The sequence below is a fragment of the Notothenia coriiceps genome, unplaced genomic scaffold, assembly GCF_000735185.1.
Source record: "Notothenia coriiceps isolate Sejong01 unplaced genomic scaffold, NC01 NC01_scaffold00023191, whole genome shotgun sequence".
Classification (NCBI taxonomy): Eukaryota; Metazoa; Chordata; class Actinopteri; order Perciformes; family Nototheniidae; genus Notothenia; species Notothenia coriiceps.
This window is the reverse complement of record NW_011355892.1, coordinates 72,775-93,778: the sequence shown is the minus strand read 5'-3', so window position 1 is coordinate 93,778 and position 21,004 is coordinate 72,775. Positions and strand designations below refer to the sequence as shown.

Below are 21,004 nucleotides of genomic sequence, written 5' to 3'. Positions count from 1 at the left end.
TTGGTGTCAGGGCAAGCATACTGTGGTTTGTGCTCATGGTATCTGTGATGTTCGGAGAAAAAGTCAGAGCTGAGTTACATATGTGCAAAACAAATCTGATATGGCCACTTTTGCCTTCAGGCTGAATTTAGCCTGAAAACTTCACAGCAAGTTATTCAATCTGGCAAATTGCTGGAGTAAGAAGGCTGGTTTATATGCAGAGAAGCTAATCAGGCAATTGGGAACAGCTGATCTGGTGAGTTATTTAATCAGGTGGCAGGTAATAGCAAGAACACTCTGAGGGAACTACAGGGTCTGTCGAGAATGTCAGGTATCTGAAATGACAGCAGAGGTTAATGACCGGAAAATCAAGAAAACAAGCAGAAATGACAGAACAGAGGGAGGCGTTGTGGCAATATTCCTATGCTCTAAATGATGCCTGCCTTTGCTTCTCAGCAGAAGCTTAGCAAGCTTAATTCGAAGCCACAGATACTCCGTGGCCATAGAAATCTTCATCAAAGGCTGCCATCGTCCTAACACATCAAAGGACAGACCGAGGGCTGGGAAAAGGCAAAGGTTTCTTTTTCTGTGTTTGTGCATCTGTCTGCCTGCTGCCTTCAGAACTCCGGAAAGACATCCTTTATTACGCTTCTTTTATACAGAACCCAACGGACTTGCCTGTGCTGGTTTTCTTTTCTCATACTTCTAGCCAGGATCTGTGAAATCTATTTTCACACATGACAAGACAGTGTTAGCAATGTGTGCTGAGGCTGTATGTTGTGCTGTATGGAAGCGTGTAATGTTTGTTGGGGAAAAATCAGATCCTATGTTGTGTTTCACTCGGATTTCCGATATTTCTTAATACATTTTTTCCCCTGAATTAACCGCTCCAAACCGATTTTCACCATGAACAAACAGCAGACTGAAGAACGTCACCTTCTTGTGATTGGTTCACTTGCTCTGTGCGAAGCTGTATTACATAAGGTTGTGTATCCTGTTCACGGCTGGATCCTGGAGTCTTGTAACTTTTTTGCAGACTGCATTCAAAATCTGCATGTTGGCGAGGGTCCATCCAAGAGAAGCTCAACATTTGTGACTGTACGCATTTGAAAGGAAGCACGTCGCATAGTTTCATCAGTTTTGTTCCATACTCTAGTCCAGTTTGTAGTGTATGCACCTCTAGCTGTTTGTACGATGGCCGAGAAGTCCAAACATGCAAAACACTTTCATTAGGAGCACTTTTAAATATAAATATTAAAAAACTAATTTGCCAAAACACATGCAGATGAAGAAACATCTTCACCACTTTGAAAACACATGCGCAGGGTTTACTAAAAGTGCTGAATAAACGAAACACTGCAAGTACAACATGCTGAAAATCAAATACATTGCAAGTAGCTCAAAACACAACAGAAACCTCGGGACACTAAAAGTGATGCAAACGGCTGGGACCGTAAAGCGTGTGCACCTGTCGGCCACCTTAGGTTTGCCAAGAAAAAGAAGAAGGTTACAAAATGAATACTTTTTTTTAAGAGAGGTTGTTTGACAATATCCGCCAAGGGAATCCTGCCGTTACCAACATTTAAGAAATACAACTGGCAATAAACTCCTGGAAAAGAAGTCAGTGCGGATTGGGAAAAGCGCAAGCATGGAAGACCAGATCGACTGACCCTGAAGTGCAGTATAAATGAAACCACATCTGCTTGACAGCAGCTTTGCACGGACACGAAACGCAGAAAGGATGTACAAGCTGTAACAGTGCAGTGGGAGATTTCCAGGAAATCCACCAGGTCCCATGGGATGTGACACAAAGCTGCACATGAAGATGAGCGTGCAAAAGAGGTCTCAACCTAGTCACCAGAACATGTGCACAAGGAGTGTTATAATACAAGCTTCGAATAGAGAATTGAAACAAATGACATGCATAAAGCCTCTTTTTGACCAGTGGGAGCTCTAATAGGATGAAGACACGGGAACCATTACATTAGAGCATATTTGAATGCTTAATAAGACATAATTGCAGCAGGGAGTCAGAGTTGCCAAATAGTGGACAATGGGGTCTGGTAGGTTGCCTTTTCATCACAAGGCAACCCATCGAAAAATGTGGAAAATACTGTGAAAAAGACTCCCTATTGCACTTGTATGTGTGTTTCTATCTGTGTGGGAGTAGTTTGAGCAGAATAAGGGGAGTCCGAGGATGCAGCAAGTATACGGAAAGAGCTTGCACTATTGTGTTGCACCAGAGTAAAATTCCTCCCACTTGCTTTTTATTCTTTCTTACTGTGTCTATAATTCTTTTTCTTGTGCAGGATGTTTTATTCGGACTACACAGTTGTTAATGGCCTATGTGCGTCCTTCTTCGTCACATGCATTCATTATTTAAAGGAGAAGGGAAGAGTATTAGCTTGCCATGATAAAAGAAAGAAGTATAGCTATACTCTTTTGGGGGGCCATTCATTAGTTTAAGCAATATTATCTGCCTTTGTTTCGTGTCCTTTCATAAGTTACTCATTGTTAAAAGGGCACATCTAACTTGGCAAAAGCTTAAATGAATAACTGGGTTTTATTGTGTGTTTTTTGGCTTGTGATTGTGATGCGTGATTATATCTTCCTTATCTCTTCATTTCTCACACACACACCCATGCTCACCCACATGCACCTGCCTTACCTATTTCAATGCACAAATCAATGGCGCCTTATATTCATCATCGTACATTATTCAGATTTGAATCAGGGACTGTCAGCTGTCCCAAATGTAATAGCTCGGACAAGAATAGCCTTGACAGCACATTGCTGTGATTCAGTGAATTTATATGACACACTAGCCACCAAATGAAACATCATGTCTCATTTTATGACTGCTTGTACCCTGTAGATGTTGAAAAAATGCCATTACCCTTGTGACTTCTGCCGTGTTTTCTCTGAAGTTGTGGCCTTCTTACTCAGTCTGCCGGCTGTTTTCTGTGTGTGTGTGTGTGTGTGTGTGTGTGTGTGTGTGTGTGTGTGTGTGTGTGTGTGTGTGTGTGTGTGTGTGTGTGCGCGTGTGTCTGTGTAATTGTAGTCTCGCAACACACAACGCTGACTCAGGGATGCTGGTAGAAGTTCCTGAGGACTCCAGCATCCGCAATCATGTTAATCCACGAGAAACCATCGGTTATTTTTCCTTCACAGGCTTGGGCAACTATTGCTAGATTTCAGGGGTTTAGCACAGGAAGGGTTTGGGTTGCTTCTGAAAGGCATTCACTGTATCATTTTATATAATTCATTCAAATTTAAGCAAGGAAAGGGGGCGCAAAAAGTTATTGATGTTATCCCTCATATCTGCTCCGCTAGCATGCATGAAGCAGGTTTTGCCTCGAGCTTCAGTACAAGACAAGATTGTTCTGTGCTGATAATGAAAGGTCTTTTTTTTATGATTTGATACACAACTAATCCAGTTTTTTAGGTAGCTCATGTAAAAGACACTTAAGAAATGGCCATTCATTTTGTCACACTACAGCTGATGGCAACGTCACACGTGGTAAATCAAGGTACTCTCGGATCCTCCAGTTGCAAAGCTAGGTGAACAAATGATTACACACTCTCATACATTCGCTCATGCATGAACACATTATCTAACAGGAACATGTTGTTCTTTCGGCCATATTATGTTTATTCCCATGAGAACACACAGACAACAGATGACATTCCAGCAATGAAAGATGATCTCTCGCTAATGACAAAAGTATAGTGTAGCAAATGGAATACATTATAAGATGCTGAAATGTCACAGTGAAAATAAATACATTGATTAGACAAGCATCTGTAAGAATTAAAAGAAAACAATTTAATATTAAATTTGGGAGCGGGAGATTTTAAATCAGGAATTTTTCTTTCAACAAATGATAATTTATTATTCAAACATTATCTGATCATATATAATAGAAATCTCATAATTTGCATGCCTAGAAAATACCCTGTATTTCTTACTGTATTAAACTTACTCAGCAATGGGACACATAGGGGTTGGTTCATGCATGCAAGCCATCTGTCCTTTTTAGAGAAATATAAAAAAAAAAATTGTAGGCTATGGCCTTTGCAAGAAAAGTGTTTGCCTTATCACAAGTGTGTGTGTGTGTGTGTGTGTGTGTGTGTGTGTGTGTGTGTGTGTGTGTGTGTGTGTGTGTGTGTGTGTGTGTGTGTGTGCTTCAAATCATAAGGTGAGCACTAGAGATGAAGTTCAGAAGAAATAATTACAGAAAAGGCAAATATTGCAGCTGATGAGCCATTATGCTAAACTCGAGAGATTAGAAAGAAAACCTGTTCCTATCTTCAGTCGACTCAACTTCCATGTAGCTGAAAAGCATCAAGGTTGGATATCTTTTAATATTTCAAACAAAAACAAAACAAACAAAAGCATACATCATGTATTTCATATTGCTTAAAGAGCATCTGAAATATTCATGTGTTTGTGGTGTGTAGAAATCCAGAACAATTGAAACAGCAGTAGAGCATGGATGTTTTTCATATAAATATTTCAATCTACATCTGAATGTCATTTTTAACTAGGGGCTGACATGCACCAGCCTAAAGCGGGGGCTAGGTAGGTGGACAGGTCAGTGTGAAGACACCTCATGGGAAATTGTGCTTTACATACCAAGAAAAGGGCTTGGAATTAATGGTTTAGTTGCTGCAGCTGGAAGTGATATTTCATCTTTAACCAGTCAAGATGTTTTGAAAGTCGGTCAGTAACATTACAGCTTTTACCAGCATTTGCCTAGATGTTATTGTTAATTTCAAACCCTTAAATGAGTATAAAATGAGGTACTAGCTGGTTTATTTTAGGTCCACGCTCCCAATATTTTATAAAGACAATCCGACACACTATGATTGGGGATTTATGACAGTACAACCACGGGGAAGGTGTGAAGAAAGAAAGAACATGTGGATAGTGGTTGCCAGTGCACATTGCCTTTTATAGAACAATTTCCTATGTTTTCTTATGCAAATGCAACTAGGAGCCTCATACATTTCTTCCCTGGGTGAATTGGGTAACTGACACAGAATAATAACAACACTGACAGAGAAAGGAAATAATAATATTCCATATTTTAAAAAGTGTCAATAACAAGGTTCCATTGTCACTCAGAAGCGGACTGTCGGACACATTAGCTGAGTTATGAGGCTGATGCTTTGTTCAAATGAAGCTGAATCAACACACTCTAAAATGAGAATAATCGAGTATCCATAATAAGCCCATGGTACTCTGTCATGGCTACCAGTTTCAACTCAAGTTCACATTATACAACTTGAGCTGTTAGAGCAGTAAGTGGTCGTTACGATTATAAAAAGACAATCTGAGCCACCAATCTTTTAAGTGTAGATATAGATACTGCACGTGTGTGTGTCTGTGTATGTACTTACGTGTCTACAAAACCAATCTATACTATAGATTGACACTCTAGTAGAGGAGTATTGCATGAGTCGGGGGCTGGATGTCTTGTATCTCCAAGCATTGCAAAGGAACAAGCTGGCCATTGACTAAATAAAGCATTATATTGTCCTGTCCTCTTGCCCAGTCTCTCTTGGATTTTTTCGCTGATTTGGCCGCACTGTCACATCAGTCAGGCAGTCCATCAGCAAGTGGCAGATCCTCCAAAGCAGCAGCTGAGCCATTAGTCTCTCCTTTGTCACCCCCTGAATCTCTCTCCTCTTTTTCCTCATCCGGGCTGAGTGGGTCCCCTTCGGACATGCTGTCCAGGGTGTCAAAAGTATGCATTTTGGGCTCAGGGCTGAAGAGCGTGAGCTGAGGCAATAGTGGCCCCTCCCGAAGCTTAGCAGCTAGCTCCTTAGCGCTGCAGGTGGGGGTGTTGGTCTCGTAGATTTCGTGGAAGTTGTTGTAGTCTACTTCGTAGAAGCCCTTCTCCAGGGAGAGCACCGGTGTGAAGCGGTAGCCCCAAAGTACCTCTGTGTCCAGGTAGGAACTTCGTGCCTGACATGTCATCCCTGTCACAGGTATGGATAGGTTTAGGTGTCGGCATGCAATCAGAATGGACAGGGATACAAACAAACAAACACACACACACACACACACACACACACACACACAGATGAAAAGAGTTGGAAGGAGAAGCAGAAAGAGAGACAGCATCAGTAAAATATTAATGGTTATACAGCCTCTGTAGACAGAAAAGGCCAAGACCTACACAGTGTTTTCGCTAAACTTACTGATCTAAAAAGAAAGTAAAGAAAGTACGAGCTGTTTGGCTGATAACGTTTGTGCTAAAATCTCACACAACAGTATAAAAGTGATCTGTGTTTATTTTCTGAGATATAATTAGCACATTTGGAAGGCTTGCAACTGCACTTTCTTTAGAAATGGAAAGAGAGGAAGACTTGTTCTCTTGTAATGTTAATGATACTGTACTGTCTTTTATTTTAATGACTGATTTTAAATGCCATTTTCTGAATGTCTTTCATTTTTTGTAAAGCACTTTGAATTGCTTTGTGTTGAAAGGTGCTATATAAATAAACTTGCCTTGCCTTGCCTTGCCTTGCCTTGCCTTGCCTTGCCTTGCCTTACATTTCTTGATATTGCCATGATTCACAAGGGTCTACTTGTAAAAACACCTTGGTTTGTACGTGTCAGACAGGTGGTACATTTGTTCATTTATTGCAGCATAAGGTGAAACTTATAACATGAAATGTCCCAGTAAGCCTTTGTTAGCCAGAGCTAGGCAACGTAAACGTAATGTAAAAGGTACACCTGAGATACAGAAAGTTTGCCATGCAACTTATGGCTTGTTGTACAAAAAACAAACAAAACAATAACTTCAAAGTTAGAACCAAACACGTAATTAATCAAACAGGAATTAGCCCATTGTTACTACAATATGAATCTTCAGATTAGTGGTAACCAGAGGCACTCTCATTAGCATTAGCGGTAGGGCACTAGGTTTTTGGGGGATTCAACATTGCCATAATAAATAAGATGCAAATTGAATATTTGAAAGAAATGTGTACACTGCCGTTCATGGCTTGAACAAATGCCTGCCTGAATTTTAGAAAAAGAAGAAGAAAGGTGGTGAGCAAACGGAGACAGCCTACATGTGCGACATGAAACTAGCATCTAGTCCACACTCTCACTTAAAAACTATTAAACGTTTAGCTTCCCAAATTAATTATTTTGAACATTTTTACTTAAATACAAATCTGTTGAGTCACTATCTATCAACACATGAGGTAAGACCATTTCCAGTGAGCCTATTGCCCACTAATCCATAAAGACACCTTAAACTATTGCTTGGGTGCCGCCAACGTGAATGCAACGAGGATCTCTACGATTTTGTAACTTTCAGTAGTCTTACAACTGTAATTTCCCATTCTGCTTTGGCGAGACCACCCCTGTGTGTTGTTGTCTTTGGCTACAGTATGAAGGTAATCAGGAACTGTCATGCTTAAAAGGGGTGACAAAGACAGGTTTTGGTGGTGGATCACTTTAACTCTAAACATCTGACTCACCATACAGTAGGTACTCACCCAGCTGCTTAGTTACATAATGCTTTGTCTATTTCTAAATGCATTACATCACAAATAATTTCAAACTTTAATGGGCTCTAAAATAGATGTAAGTAAGAAGCCAAATTGATTTGGTGTCCAATGTCACGGTGAGAGGAGGGGCTTTTGCACCTTTTCTTCAGCTTTCCCTGTGGAAATGAGTGGCCTAGTTTCCACATTTAACTTGTGAAATGTTTGTTATTTCTGTCACTGGGTCATCAAAGACAATATAGCGTCTTTCTGTCACTATGAGATATATTTTCTATAGTGTCTATTAAGGGTGTTGGCACATTGTTTGATGTCTTGGTTTTAACCCTTCTACTTTGTGAAGCTCTTTTAATATAATGTCCTATTAGCATTCAAAAGCATGCATTTTGATCATGTTTCTCAAGGTTTAATCCACATTTCAATAGTCCAAGAGCTATTGACTTCAGACTCCAAGATGTTAAATGAACAGGGTTACTGAAAGTCATCACATTCATGGCTTCAGTATGTTGCTAATGCCCGGGAATTGAATAAGGTTGATTTGATGTTGAACCACATTTAGATAATTTCCTAAGGGATCATTCACTACAAAACAAAGAAGTACAATTCCACATCTTCCAATATGAAACTCACAAATTCATTTTTCAGATACAGCTCTTAGGAATACTAGTTCCGACTATCCATATTTTTTGAAGACAATCTTTTCAGTTTTCACTCCCAAAGGTTCCACATATTGTAATGTAATGTGTCCCGCTTTCCTGTGCTGCTAGGCTCTTAGTGCCAGATCAGCGAATTACGTTTTTCCTCCTGCATCTTTTCTAAAAAATACCTGTTTTGGTGTTTTTAACATTCAGTATGCTGAAGGGTGCTTCAAGAATTGACGGTTGGAATACGAGCAGTAGCCATTGTATACCAAAATGGGTTACAGAATACTTGGGACTGTGTGTACTTGTGCCATTGTATTGCTTTCATTTTCTGAAAATGCAGTTTGTGAATGCACTTATGTCTGGAAGCTTTCATTCAGGTTTCAAATGTAAACAGCAAACTGCTGTGCAGAGAAAAAGCAGCACTGCCTTTTCTCCTGTAGTCTTTCAACTTCTGTCATTTGGAAATACAAGCTATCTAAACTAATTATGTTTAACTGTGGTTCTCCACTAGACCTGTAGAACAGAAACACCATTAGGCAGGCTGTAAATTTGACAAATTATTGCGTTAAATCTATACCTGCGCCCAGAACACTTCCACTCCAATGTTCCCATCTTCTAAACAACTACACAATTATATAATGTGAAAAGGAGCACGACTACCACGGAAAACACGGTTTGAATGGTGGTATCTTGCACACCATGTATAAACAAAGCTTCAGGCAACTAACACTGAGCGCAAAGCTAACGTGAGGGCGGTGGAATTGCGGAGATGCTCACGGAGGTTTTTCTACAGTTGTTTATTGCAATATGAATGTATGGTTGTCAGATCCCATGGCACATTTAGAAGCGCCTCAATGTCAGAACACCTGTAAGCCACCACACACATGGTACACACTGGGAAAAGCATGTACAATCATCAGCATTAGGTTTTAAGAATAAAAAAATGCACAAGTCAACTTTCTGTTACCAACACAACTTTCTCACAACACACATTCTGAGCTGTAATACGTGTGTTTATATGAAAGAATAAACATAAATAATGGCTGCTTTCCATGTAGGTGTGTCGGTATTGGGGTTGTGCTACTGTGCCTGCTGGCTTACTGGTATATCAACATGGAAAAAGCCCATCATTAATGTTATTTGTGACACTTTGCTTAACCAATGTTGGCACATCATAATGTCAGGACGTCAATGCAGATGTTGACTGATGCTGCTCCTCGTAGCACTTCAAAAGGGTTTACTGCATGGCCACACAAACATCCACCTATAGCCTTTTACTGGGCTGGCAATGCCTATACGTCATAATATGTAACAGAACACAACCTACGCTTAATAGTAAAGCTATGTTATAATTGTATTGAAATGTGTTTAGCATGTTTTGGTTTCTTTCTCTTTACTAGTTGTAGTATGCCCTTATGTTTTGTAGCTTAAGGCTTCCTGTGCTGACTCAGCATAGAATTGGCACGCGACCTAAGCAGTAGCAACTCTAACTTGATGCATTCAGTTACCGAAAACCGAGTTTCTGCTGATGGATTGTCTCATGACAAGTTTGATTTGTGGAGACATGCAATCTGTTTATGAACACCTGTCCTTACCATAACTACAAGGACAGTCTGGGAGGACCGAGGGCACTCAATGACATTCAAGTTTGAATCTGTTTACAGTATTCTGCTGAAAGTATGCTTTTATACTGTTAGCCAACTAACTTTTTAGAACAACCTTGGGCTACCAAAAGCAATTAGTTACCTCGTTGCTTGTAAATTATGTTCAGAGGCAGCTTTGATAACAGAGAAAATAGTCGGGTTGCTTCTTCTAACACTAAATTAAAAAAAAATAACCACTTTTAAATTTTATAAATACAGGATCACTTCTCAAGGTAAAACTTCATTTTTTAATGATAACATTAACTGAGCCACGGGGCAGCAAACGATACTTTTCATCCCATTATTTTCCAATTCTTGTAATTTCACTCTTATAAATGTTTTGAAAACAATAGGTGCAAGCGATAAATGGCAGATTTGAGGGATTAAGTGATACAGACAAATGTTTGGATGGATTAGTGAATACATTTTATACTAAAATATTTCCCTAAAAGCCACATTTTGTTACTTTTTGCACATTGTATCCCTTGAGCATGTACCGAGGGAGTATTTTCTTTCTGTATAGTAAATACATTTATCCAAACGGACAATTACAAAGAAATACAATTATTTGTTTGTACCAGCACCCATTTTTTGCACAATTTGATGTATGTATCTTTTATTCTATGCACCTTAGCCATGCAGTGTCTGATTCTTACTGAAATAAATCTAAAATAATGTGATAAAGGACGTTTAAAGTGAAAGTTTGCGAAAGATGTGCGTAAGTCTCACAATTCAGTAAGAGTTGGCAGCCCTGCAGACATTTTCAATTTATTTTCCGTACAAAGTTATACACACCAGTGAATATAAATTAGGGCTGAGAATGATATGCACAATTAACATTTTACGCACACTACCACAAATACGGCTCAGGTGGTTAGGTTGATTTATATCCAGTTTAATCAAATAGTTTATTATTTAATTATAATTATATCTCAGTGCTTGTTATCCCTAAATGAGTACTTGAGAAAGAAAATGCTATGTGATTTCCAGAGCCTCACTCACAATTGAGCTTAAACCACACTCTGGATGTCAACGGAGAAAATAAGCGGCTGGCCTTTAAAAAAATACATGAAACCTTTTCACCTCCCACTCATCTGTCAAATTCTTTGACAGCATCCCACTCGTGATGTGGTAAAATACATGTGTTTAATAGTCAGTTTGTATTCGAGGGTTTATAAAGCCTGAGCAATTCAGGAACATTATCAGATACTGATTTTAATCCAACTCAATTTGAGTTTTTTACGAGATAATTACTGGCTGGATATGAGCCATTAATATTTATTCTCCGTATAAAAAAATTAATTATATTTCTAGTGTATCTCTCCCCTGGCATTGCTGCTGATTATTTGAAATATTAACATGCTATCCTATTGGGTCAGGTCAAAATTTCACATTAGCCGACAATAAGTTAAAACATGCATTATTTATCACTTTAAAAATAGTGGTGAGTGCGTATTCAGCCGAAAGATTTGAAGGTTAGTAACCTTAGGACCTTAAACATCAATTAAAAAGACATGGTAAATACTTATATAGGCTTCAAACCAGAAACGTGGTTTTTATTTTCTCTTTTATCCTGACTTTGCTATTAGTATAAGTATAAGTAAAAGCATGGCAAAACATGGGAAAATTGTTAAAATCAACCGTGATTGAGGAATGGTTTAGGCTAGACATGTTACACATGCCTCATTAAGATAATTATGGAAATGGAGCATGAGATGTTCACGTGAGTCCTTTTCCTAGCGGTCAAGGACAGTAACGACATGCATGAGGTCATGGTCTACGCTGGTGACGCGAATGGCGTTTCGATGACTCAAGTATCCAGCAGCATTAGCATTAAACATGATGACTACCGGTGATTTGGAGGAAGAACAAATATGTAATAAATAACACAAAATAAATGTTCAGATGCTTGCGAAGCCATGCCTGATTGCATTAGGGAGCTCTGTGGATTGTACGTGTCTTCTAAAAAACAACTGTGTGCACAAGACTAAACACACCTTAACAACCAGTGTGTTTCATTTACTGACTCAAAGGATGATGAACACCAATAAAGCAAATTACTAACATGCATAATGCATTGTATTTCAAATGAGAGGATTGTAATTAGTCTTTCAACAATAACAGTAAACAATGAAGCTCAGGCATATAAACAATACTGCATTTATCCAACATCCCGCTGTAAACACATCAGAACGGCCCATTAACAGCTAGCTGTGGTCCATTATGCTGTAGGGTTTCTGTATCAATATCATTATAATTACGAATGACAATGGTTTGCAAACATGGCAAAACACTTGCTTCTATCAGAGATTGTGTGTTTTTGAAAAACCCATTGGATAAAACTTGAACATTACAATCTGCTTTTATCTCATTTTGATAGCTACCTCTCACGACGGTAAATGGGAGCTTTGTGGAGCTTTATAGACACACCTGGCCATGTCTGCCTTCTAAATGCCTGGAACTATTTTTAGGACAGCTCTTTTACTCAAAACATACTGTATAGACCAGCAATGTGCGTTGCTTCACTTCATACATTTAAAAATACACAAGACATAACCTTGAAGTAGTAACAGTGGAAGTGCAGGCTCTGCAGTGAGTACAAAGGCAAGGCGTGTGTGGTGTGACAAGCTTTCAATAGTCCCAAAATAAACCTTAAAATGTGTGGACAAGATTATACTGATGAAGACTGCAGTTGAAGGAGTGAGGAAAAAACAATTGCCACATTGATAAAAATATTTGCCAGCTGTTATGAAATCATTCAAATAATAAACTCCACATTAAATGTTACTTCAAAGTGGAATGCATTATGGTTTATGTCTCATTTTGAGTGTATTATCGGTAGTTAGTTTCCCTGTCTTTCCATCCATTACATTAGTAAAATCGTTTGCAATTTGCAGCACTTACAGGTACTCCCTCTTGCCCTCCCCCGCCTCGTTTGAACAATTCACCCCTCCATGTGAGCCTCTTCTTTCTCTCTTTCCATCCATTGATCTATCTTACCATCCCTCCCACTCAGCTTAATTCCTGTATCAAACATGTCATCAATACCTGTCTCGCTCTATCCATTAACACAGGGGTTCCCAAACTTTTCAGCCCGCGACCCCCAAAATAACAGTGCCAGAGACTGGCGACCCCCTGTGGGGGGGGGGGGGAGTTTTAATCAGGGCTGAATACAACATTTTAATTGTTTTATTATTATGTTTATGGTTGTTATTTGTAGGGCTCTGTCCTAATATTTATTTTTGTTTTAAACTATGTTGAAAGATTAGTTTAATATAATTTTTTTATTTTGCTATGAAATTCTGAATGAAATTCTGAATGAAATTCTGAATGAAAGGCTGCGCGCGAGACTGGTTTTTCGCTGGGTTGAGTCGTGTGGGTTTTTGAGTGAGATGCGGCACAGCAGCCTGTCAGTTTACTCTTGCTAGGTTAGTTTGGCTATTATCATTTATATTTATCTGCAACAATGGATATCAGGAAGTGGTTCATGAAAGGAATATGGCAACTCAGCGCCAGATGCAGGCAGGCACATTAGAAGAAACAGTTACGTTACCAACGTAATCAATCAATTATATTTTGAAGAGAAATTGATTCAAGCCGGCTCTGTCACAAACTTCGGCTCTGTGCGCAAGCAGACCGCTGCACACGCTATCTGCCTCGCTCAATCTCTCTCTCTCCCTTTCTCTCCATCGCTCAACCTCACTCCACCCTGTGTGCGCTCCTCAAGTTTGCCTGCATGCTTGCCCAAGTTGGCACAGCGTTACAAATGTGCCACAAAACCAACCAATGGATGCAGCCTATAATAAGANGTTTCATGCGAAGACTGTGGCGCAACCGGAGCAAAGCAACCAAATCATTGCGTTAGCTAACTAGTAGTCGTAGCTTTAGCTAACGTTAGCTAACGGAACCGAATGCCGGAGTAAAATTGGAAAACACCTGGTGTAATTAATTATTCCTATAATTTTGTAAAACTACGGTGTTAAAAACGACCAATTTCAAAAATACACGAATTCTAATGGTCAGATATAGATATACAGATACTAAAGATAGGCAGGTCACCTTGCTTTAAGCAGCACACACAGGGGAAACAAACGCTTAGCGGAGTGTTTCCGTGTTCGGCGTAACTGACGTCCACGGCTCCGACCACATTTCTGGCTAGTCTTATTCAGGCCATGTCGGTAACGACGATCATTTTTCAGCACACGTAAACTCTTCCAAAGATCCCCCAGCTGGGGTTCAGCTGCTGATGTAGTTTACATGTCGGTGAACAAAACGTGATTGTATCTCTTAAATTTGGTGGTCAACCAAAGACTTATGTTCGAGCTATTTTCCAAAATCCTAAGGGATAAAAATGCATTGCTTTTTTGAGGAAGGAACGGGGATAGTGCTAAAAATGCTAACTTACTTCGGGTTTTACGACCCCGCGTCACTGCGGTTCTCAATGAGGCCACGAGATACGTTTGTGCATTAGATGAAGGCTGACAGGCAGGTAGGCCATCCAGTTATTTTAGCCGGGCCGGGCTAAAATGATTGGTCGTGCTTTTTACAGCGCTACGGCTTCCAGAGATACATTTTTGTAAGTATTTATTGTCAAAGCATTTAATATATTCATTGTTATCGGGACATTAAGAGCATTCCATGGTAAATAACAAAAAGTGTTTTCTGAAATAAATGACATACCCCATTGAATTATGACTGAAGATTGTCAGCTGTCTTCCTCTCCCGTCCTCGATACGTAAAGGCTACAGCAGCACCGTTGACAACTTCTCTCTTCATATCAAACATACCGGTAAACCAGCATCGTTTGCTGTGAAACAGAACTCTGTCCACGCAGAATTAAATCCTGTGTTCCTCCGATACTTTTCGTTGATTTATCCATAGTTCGCTCATCGAGCCGGGGGTCAGGTTATTCGCCTCCAAGAAAAGGCACTCGCGCGGGACCGTAGCAGGATGTGACGCATATTTTAGTTGACCTAATTAAAACCGTTTTGTTTTTTATTTATGTGTCACAGTATCACCTCAAAATACAAGATACGAAACATTTTCAACCATGCAACAAAATATAAATAGTCCTACAAATACTTTATTTATTTCCTTCTTACTTTTGTCTAAGCTCAAGGGAGCAAGAGCAGAGTTCTTAAAGGGCCGCATGAGGCTCGAGGGCCGCGGGTTGCCGACCCCTGCGCTAGTGGATTGTCAAAGGGGGAGCCTCGTTGCGGGGAAATTATACAGATGGCTAGTCCGCCCCTGAAAATGTCTATGCAATCGTTATTATTAATAATAATTTAAAAAAAACAATTATAAAAAAATTAATCAATTTTTTTTTATAATTTTCTTTTTTTTAATTTTCCATTTTTATTTTGTAATCATCTCGCGACCCCCACTCGGGACCCCCACTTTGGAACCCCTGCATTAACACATCCTCTATATGTCTTCCCATTCAACCTTACTCCCTCTACCCTTTCCCTGATCCATTCCCCATTGCCCCCTTATGTCTTCCCTTTACCATCCCCCCATCATACCTGTGGCCTCCACCATGCCCTCAAGGATAACGACGATCTCAAACTCCTCCTTTTCCATTTGTGCCAGTGTCATCTCCCAGAAAGGGCTCTTCTCGTTGATCTCGTGAGAGATGATAAGAGGCGACACCAGGAACAGCCGGTCGTCTCCCGTGTCAAATCCAATGTTGATGTCAGTCTGGTTGAGCGGGATGAACTCCCCCTCCTTGGTCTGCTGCGAGCGGATCAGCTTCGCTCTGATCGATGCCTCCACGATGTGAGAGTTCCTCAAGTCCCCCACCCGAAACATCAGGCACATCTTATTGTCACGCACCGATATGACAGCTTTGTGCGAGAACATGAGGGTCTCGGCGCGGTTCTTTGGCTGTGAAATCTTGACAAACATGCAGCCCACCATCATGGCGTTAACAATAGAACCCAAGATGGCCTGCACCAAAAGCAGTATGATACCCTCAGGGCATTTTTCTGTGATTACACGATAACCATACCCAATGGTGGTCTCTGTTTCAATGGAGAAGAGGAAGGCTGAGACAAAACTGTTGAGGTTTTCCACACAGGGGGTCCAGTCGTCCTCATCACCATGCACCAGATCCCCTCGAATAAGCGCTATCAGCCACCATAGAAAGCCAAAGAAAAGCCAGTTGACTATATAAACCAAGGTGAAAATGAAGAGACTAAGACGCCAGCGTAGGTCCACCAGTGTAGTGAACAAGTCACTAAGGTATCGGTAGGTCTCTTGCACATTTCCGTGATGAACGTTGCATTTGCCATCCTTCTGCACGTATCGCTGACGTGGCTTCCTAGCAGGGTCAGAAATCAAATGTGTTCTCTCTGTAGAGATCTGAGCATCCCGCATGTGTTTAGGGAGCTTCTTCACCTAGAAGAGAAAGAGAAAGACAGGCTAAGTGAGGGGAAGAAGGCAAGTGAAAGAAAGCACACACTCAGAGACACAACAAAAGAGGGAGTGAAGGCTGTAGCAATCTAAGGTTTTCTCCACATGGGTGTGCTTTACAGTACCCACTTTGATTTCTTTTCATTCATATTTTCTCTAAGGCCATATTGAGTTTGTGCTGGAGGATGTCAGTGTTAACCTATTTAATGAGATTTCCTTCCAGCCTTTGCAAAACCACACTTTTCCGTGCTGCTGGCAGGATGGCAAATAAAATTAAGAGCTGCTATAAAGTAACTGCGACGTGCTACTCCTCAATGACATTGTAGGTGTCACTGTATGCAGCGGGAGAAAAGGAGAGTAAGGGTACAACAGGAACACAAGGACATCCAGGTCTTTGTCTATGTTGGCCCAGCTCCAGTGACGCGATCTGGCTCCACAGCTGTGCCCTGTCTCACTCCTCGTCCCCTGTGTTCCCTCCCCTCACACCCTATGGGACATTGGCAAGCCTGGATAGGAACAGATCCTCCATCCTTCCCCAACAGCCCCTTATGGCATCATCAAAAAGAGTGGCATATGCCCGGGCAATCATATTGAACTCAATCTAGAAATCTGCTTTCATGCACATACAGGCAGTATTCTGATGTTGTATGTTGAAGGGTTTTGAAAATCAATGACTGCCACACAGCCCGACAATGTAGTCTTGCATTGCTTTCATTCTGATAAAAGCCTTTAACAGACAAATAAATATAGCGAGCAAAGTTTCAATGCACATTTTGAACAGACCGAGGACATGTTGGCAGCACACTGACACCTTCCAATCTGAGCCGATCATTGAAATGCTTTGTGTGGAGGCAAGAAACCAGCTCCTGTGCCCTCTGAATCCCACACTTTTGAGATGACACCTGGGATTCATATCTCTCCAGAGTCATGCACATCACCAGGAAAAAGCTGTGTCGTATTGCTGTTACACTGACAGCTCTATCAGAACGATCACTGTCACAGTTCATCCTGGGAAGGACATAAAGCACTACGGTATCCTTGCAGTCCCTTCGATTGCAGAGTGTTGTTTTGGGAGATGTTAGGTGCTGTTTCACTGCTCTCCTGTCTACACGCACCACCAGTCAGGCCTAGGTGTGCAGTATTGAGTTGTCAGGTATTGATTTAAAGTGAACCCAGTTGGTGGAACGTTTTGACAAAGAAGAATTGAAAGACAATGCCTATTGACCGGCATCGCAATTAGTCTCTGGGTGATGATGCATTTACCAAATATCAACCAGTGCACTTATTACCAACTGCGTTTAGGGATATTGGACCACATATAGATGTAGAACCCAATCAGGCCACCATTTGTCCAAGTGAAATTCTCCACATCAGTTAATGTACGTAGTTACTGTTTTTTCCAATTGTTTTTATTCACTACTTCACTGCTTTTAAATGAAAGACCGCTTAAGGAGGCCCATTCATTTCTACACTTTAGGATGTGGCTAATTGAATGATGGATGAAGCTGTCACCAGCACTGGCGACCAATCGTTGGCCTTTGTAGTCAATACGGTGTGTGGGGGGGATGGTCAATAAACAAATTCATTAGTTCTCCTTGAATGGCAGAAGTAAGTGGTGGGTGTTGTCTGCCATTGAGCCTTTCTAGCTGCGCTTGGGTAGACAGCATTAGTTGCAATCAGCTGGGGAATCAGGACAGATAACCAGTGCAACTCCACCATCTGTTAATGGGAGTGAGTGGGGTGTCTTTTCCTCCTATCCTCCAAGTAAACTGTGCTCTATATTTAGGTGAGCTAAAGAAACAGGTTTGGTAATACATTAAGAGGCTTGATATTGTATCTGTTTGCTTACTTAATCTATAAAGTAAGTATACTGGATATCTACTTTATGTTAACTAGCCTTTTTATCCTTCACTTTGTCCGTGGAAGCCAGTCTGTTTTCCTTACTTACACACATCCATCTGTCTCTACTGATAATTCCCATCTCTCTATATATTCTCCAATCCTTTTTTTCCTCTATGTGCTCCCATCCACATGCCCCCTCTTTCTCTCATCCCTCACACTCTCTCTACCCGCTGTGGTGAGACCGTTGGGATCAGTACAGTGTTTGACCATGTAGTGAGTGTGCATTATACCTGCGCAGGTGTTACTCCTATCTCCATGTTGTGGTCCATGAGGACTCGAGAACCTCCTGACATCCTCAGCTGAAGCTCAACACCTGTAAGACATGAACACGTACGATAGACAAATTATTTCGGGCTCTTAACAAAACCAGTCTGAAGACCTTGTGTTTATTTTGTTGGAATTTGCAGCAGCACAATAAGCCTAAATTATTTCATCAGCAACATTATAATTAATCAATACACTATATAAAAAAGGTCAAAGCCTGCCCTCAGAGCACTTAAAAACGCTGTATCCATTTGACTTTTCAACTTTCCACCAATTAGCTATTGGATTATACCTCCTCTTTGAAAATCACATTATGTCTCACTAACATTTAATTTAATTTAATCATTTATTTGAAGAGGGACAATGCACAACAATGTTGTGTTGATGAGGTGCAACCTTTTCAGGCATATTATTTTCTACCTGTCATTCAAATCGATTGACTTTTTCAATATGTCAATATTTGCTAACAAGTGTACTGTAATTAGAACGCAAAGGAGCCCATAGAAGAGCACTTTCAACTATTAGTTTTGAAAAAGTCAATAAAGAAAGGTTTTACATTTTGTATTTGCTGTAATATTTTGTCTTAATAGTCACGTAAAGTCATTTACAGTAAAGTTACAACAGGGGAAGTAGCTGAAAGCTACTAATAATATTTTTGAAATAAAATAAATGGACAATTCCCAAGCCTCTGCTCAGTGAAAGATTTACATTTTGAGGAATTCAAACATTTATATTATTTTTCTGTATTTTGTAATATAAAATCCACACAATTTCCTTCAGAACTTATATCAAATTATAACAAGTGCTTCGATACAGGATATTATCCATATTCTCATAGTGTGTTGTATTTCCATCCATTGATGTCATTAATTCAACATTTCAGACTTTTACTTTCAGCGACTTTTTTTAATTTACTTTCAGTGAAACTGGTTCAATTCTCCCACAACAGCAATTGTGTCATGACTATAAAAAACAATAATTAATGAAAGACTTCTTCAGATTCAGCTTCTTATCAAGTTGATCTGTTGGTGTTGCAGTTTCTCCAGACTGAAACATCAAGAGAACTTTAACATGAACTGTCATAAACCTTTGTACAAGCATTCACGGCTTTAAGAGGATGACCCCTTCTGACTTCTATGATCCATCTCACTTTTACTCTGGATTGATTCATCATTAGGTTGACAATTGTGGCACGGACTGAAATACACTGCAAAGGTCCTTCAAGGTCCCCTGATGATTATTTGTAAGAACCTTGATCCCTTGATATTTCATCTTGTTCCATTAACAGCTAAACAATTCTGTTTGTCCAACACGTGTAATGCCCATTAAATAACAAAACCATCATCTGTACTTTGTGTATAGTGCTACTGTAGTTAAAACCCTAATTGTTACCAACAAAGACGGTGAACATGGTAAACATTGTACCTGCTAAACATCAACATGCTAGTTTTGCCATTGTGAGCATGCTAGCTTGCTAATGTTAGTGGTTAAGTCAAAGCATCATTGTTCTTAAGCATAACCTCACAGCTATTAGGTCTGTAGACTGATCATTTGACAATGTATAACTTGTTTTTTTGTCGCAACTAAAGAATGATTTATATATTTTCATAGTGACAGTTTATAATCAAATGCTAATGATGAGCCATAAGAGAGACAATCCATTTGGTGAGTAAGGGGGAGGGGATTATATGTGTTGTTTTATTATTATTATTATTTCTGTATGTGAAGAACTTTGTAACCCTGGTATGAAAGGTACTATATAAACAAAGTAATCTTTAGCATTATGATTATTATTAAGATGTCACCAGTGCAGCACTCTACTGCTGGAAGATGTGAGAGAGGATTAGCTGTTAACACCTCATGGGAGATGAGCCATTGTCCACTGTTCGCTAATTTGCCTGTACAATAAGGCAGGCTCAGCTGCAGTGTTTTTAAGAGAGTAATTTTCCCAAAGAGCAGGCTCGTCATTGCCAGCATCGCCAGTTGTGCCATCTATGACTAATGAAAAGATGTGCCCACACGCGATGCATACACAAACACAACTCTCTACTGTTTATACAAACACACTGCTCACATGCTACTCCACCATAACCACACCAATCTTCAGATCAGAGGCAATGCTGCTTTATGTAATCAGATGTAGACAGAGAAATAAACACTGACAGAAAGTCCAGTCGCTCCTTGTACTTTACATTTAGTCTAATATAAAATGAGTGAACATATTATCTTTTGTGGTTGTTTTTAGCTCCACTGGAGCGACTAGGTGATGTGCTGACAGTCTACGCTTTATGTGATGTGATTTAAAAAAATCGTTTTTCTCTGCTTCTGAGTTGTATGTCAAAACGGCTATTTTTAAACATCTGTTATTTCAGGTCCAGCGTGACAGGAGAAGTAGTAATGCAACACTTTTAATGTCTCCTGGATGATGTGGGATTTAATAACAGCCAATGCAATGGGTGGGTGGGGGGTGTGAGTGTGTTGGAGGGGAACTCAGATAAAGCCCTAATTTTAGCAGCAATCATACACCACCTTTGGAGCACCACAAGAGGCAATTAAGTTATAGAGCCCCTGGGTGTCTTTTGAAAATCAATAACTTTTAATTTACTAAAAGAACTAGGTATACAAAGGGCCTTGTAA

The 21,004-nt window shown here is 40.0% G+C and overlaps 1 protein-coding gene across 2 annotated transcripts in view; it reads right to left on the bottom strand.

The window, feature by feature from the left end:
* Nucleotides 1-4,907: 4,907 nt before the first annotated feature.
* kcnj5 (potassium inwardly rectifying channel subfamily J member 5) overlaps nt 4,908-21,004 on the bottom strand; it is a 23,558-nt gene continuing 7,461 nt past the window's right edge. For both annotated transcript variants that reach the window (XM_010781391.1, XM_010781390.1), the window contains 3 exons: nt 18,334-18,416; nt 15,313-16,186; nt 4,908-5,964 (listed from right to left, as the gene is read on the bottom strand). In XM_010781391.1, coding sequence (XP_010779693.1) covers nt 5,579-5,964; nt 15,313-16,186; nt 18,334-18,396 — 1,323 coding nt within the window. In that variant the 5' untranslated portion in view covers nt 18,397-18,416 and the 3' untranslated portion in view covers nt 4,908-5,578. The remainder of the gene's footprint in view (nt 5,965-15,312; nt 16,187-18,333; nt 18,417-21,004) is intronic.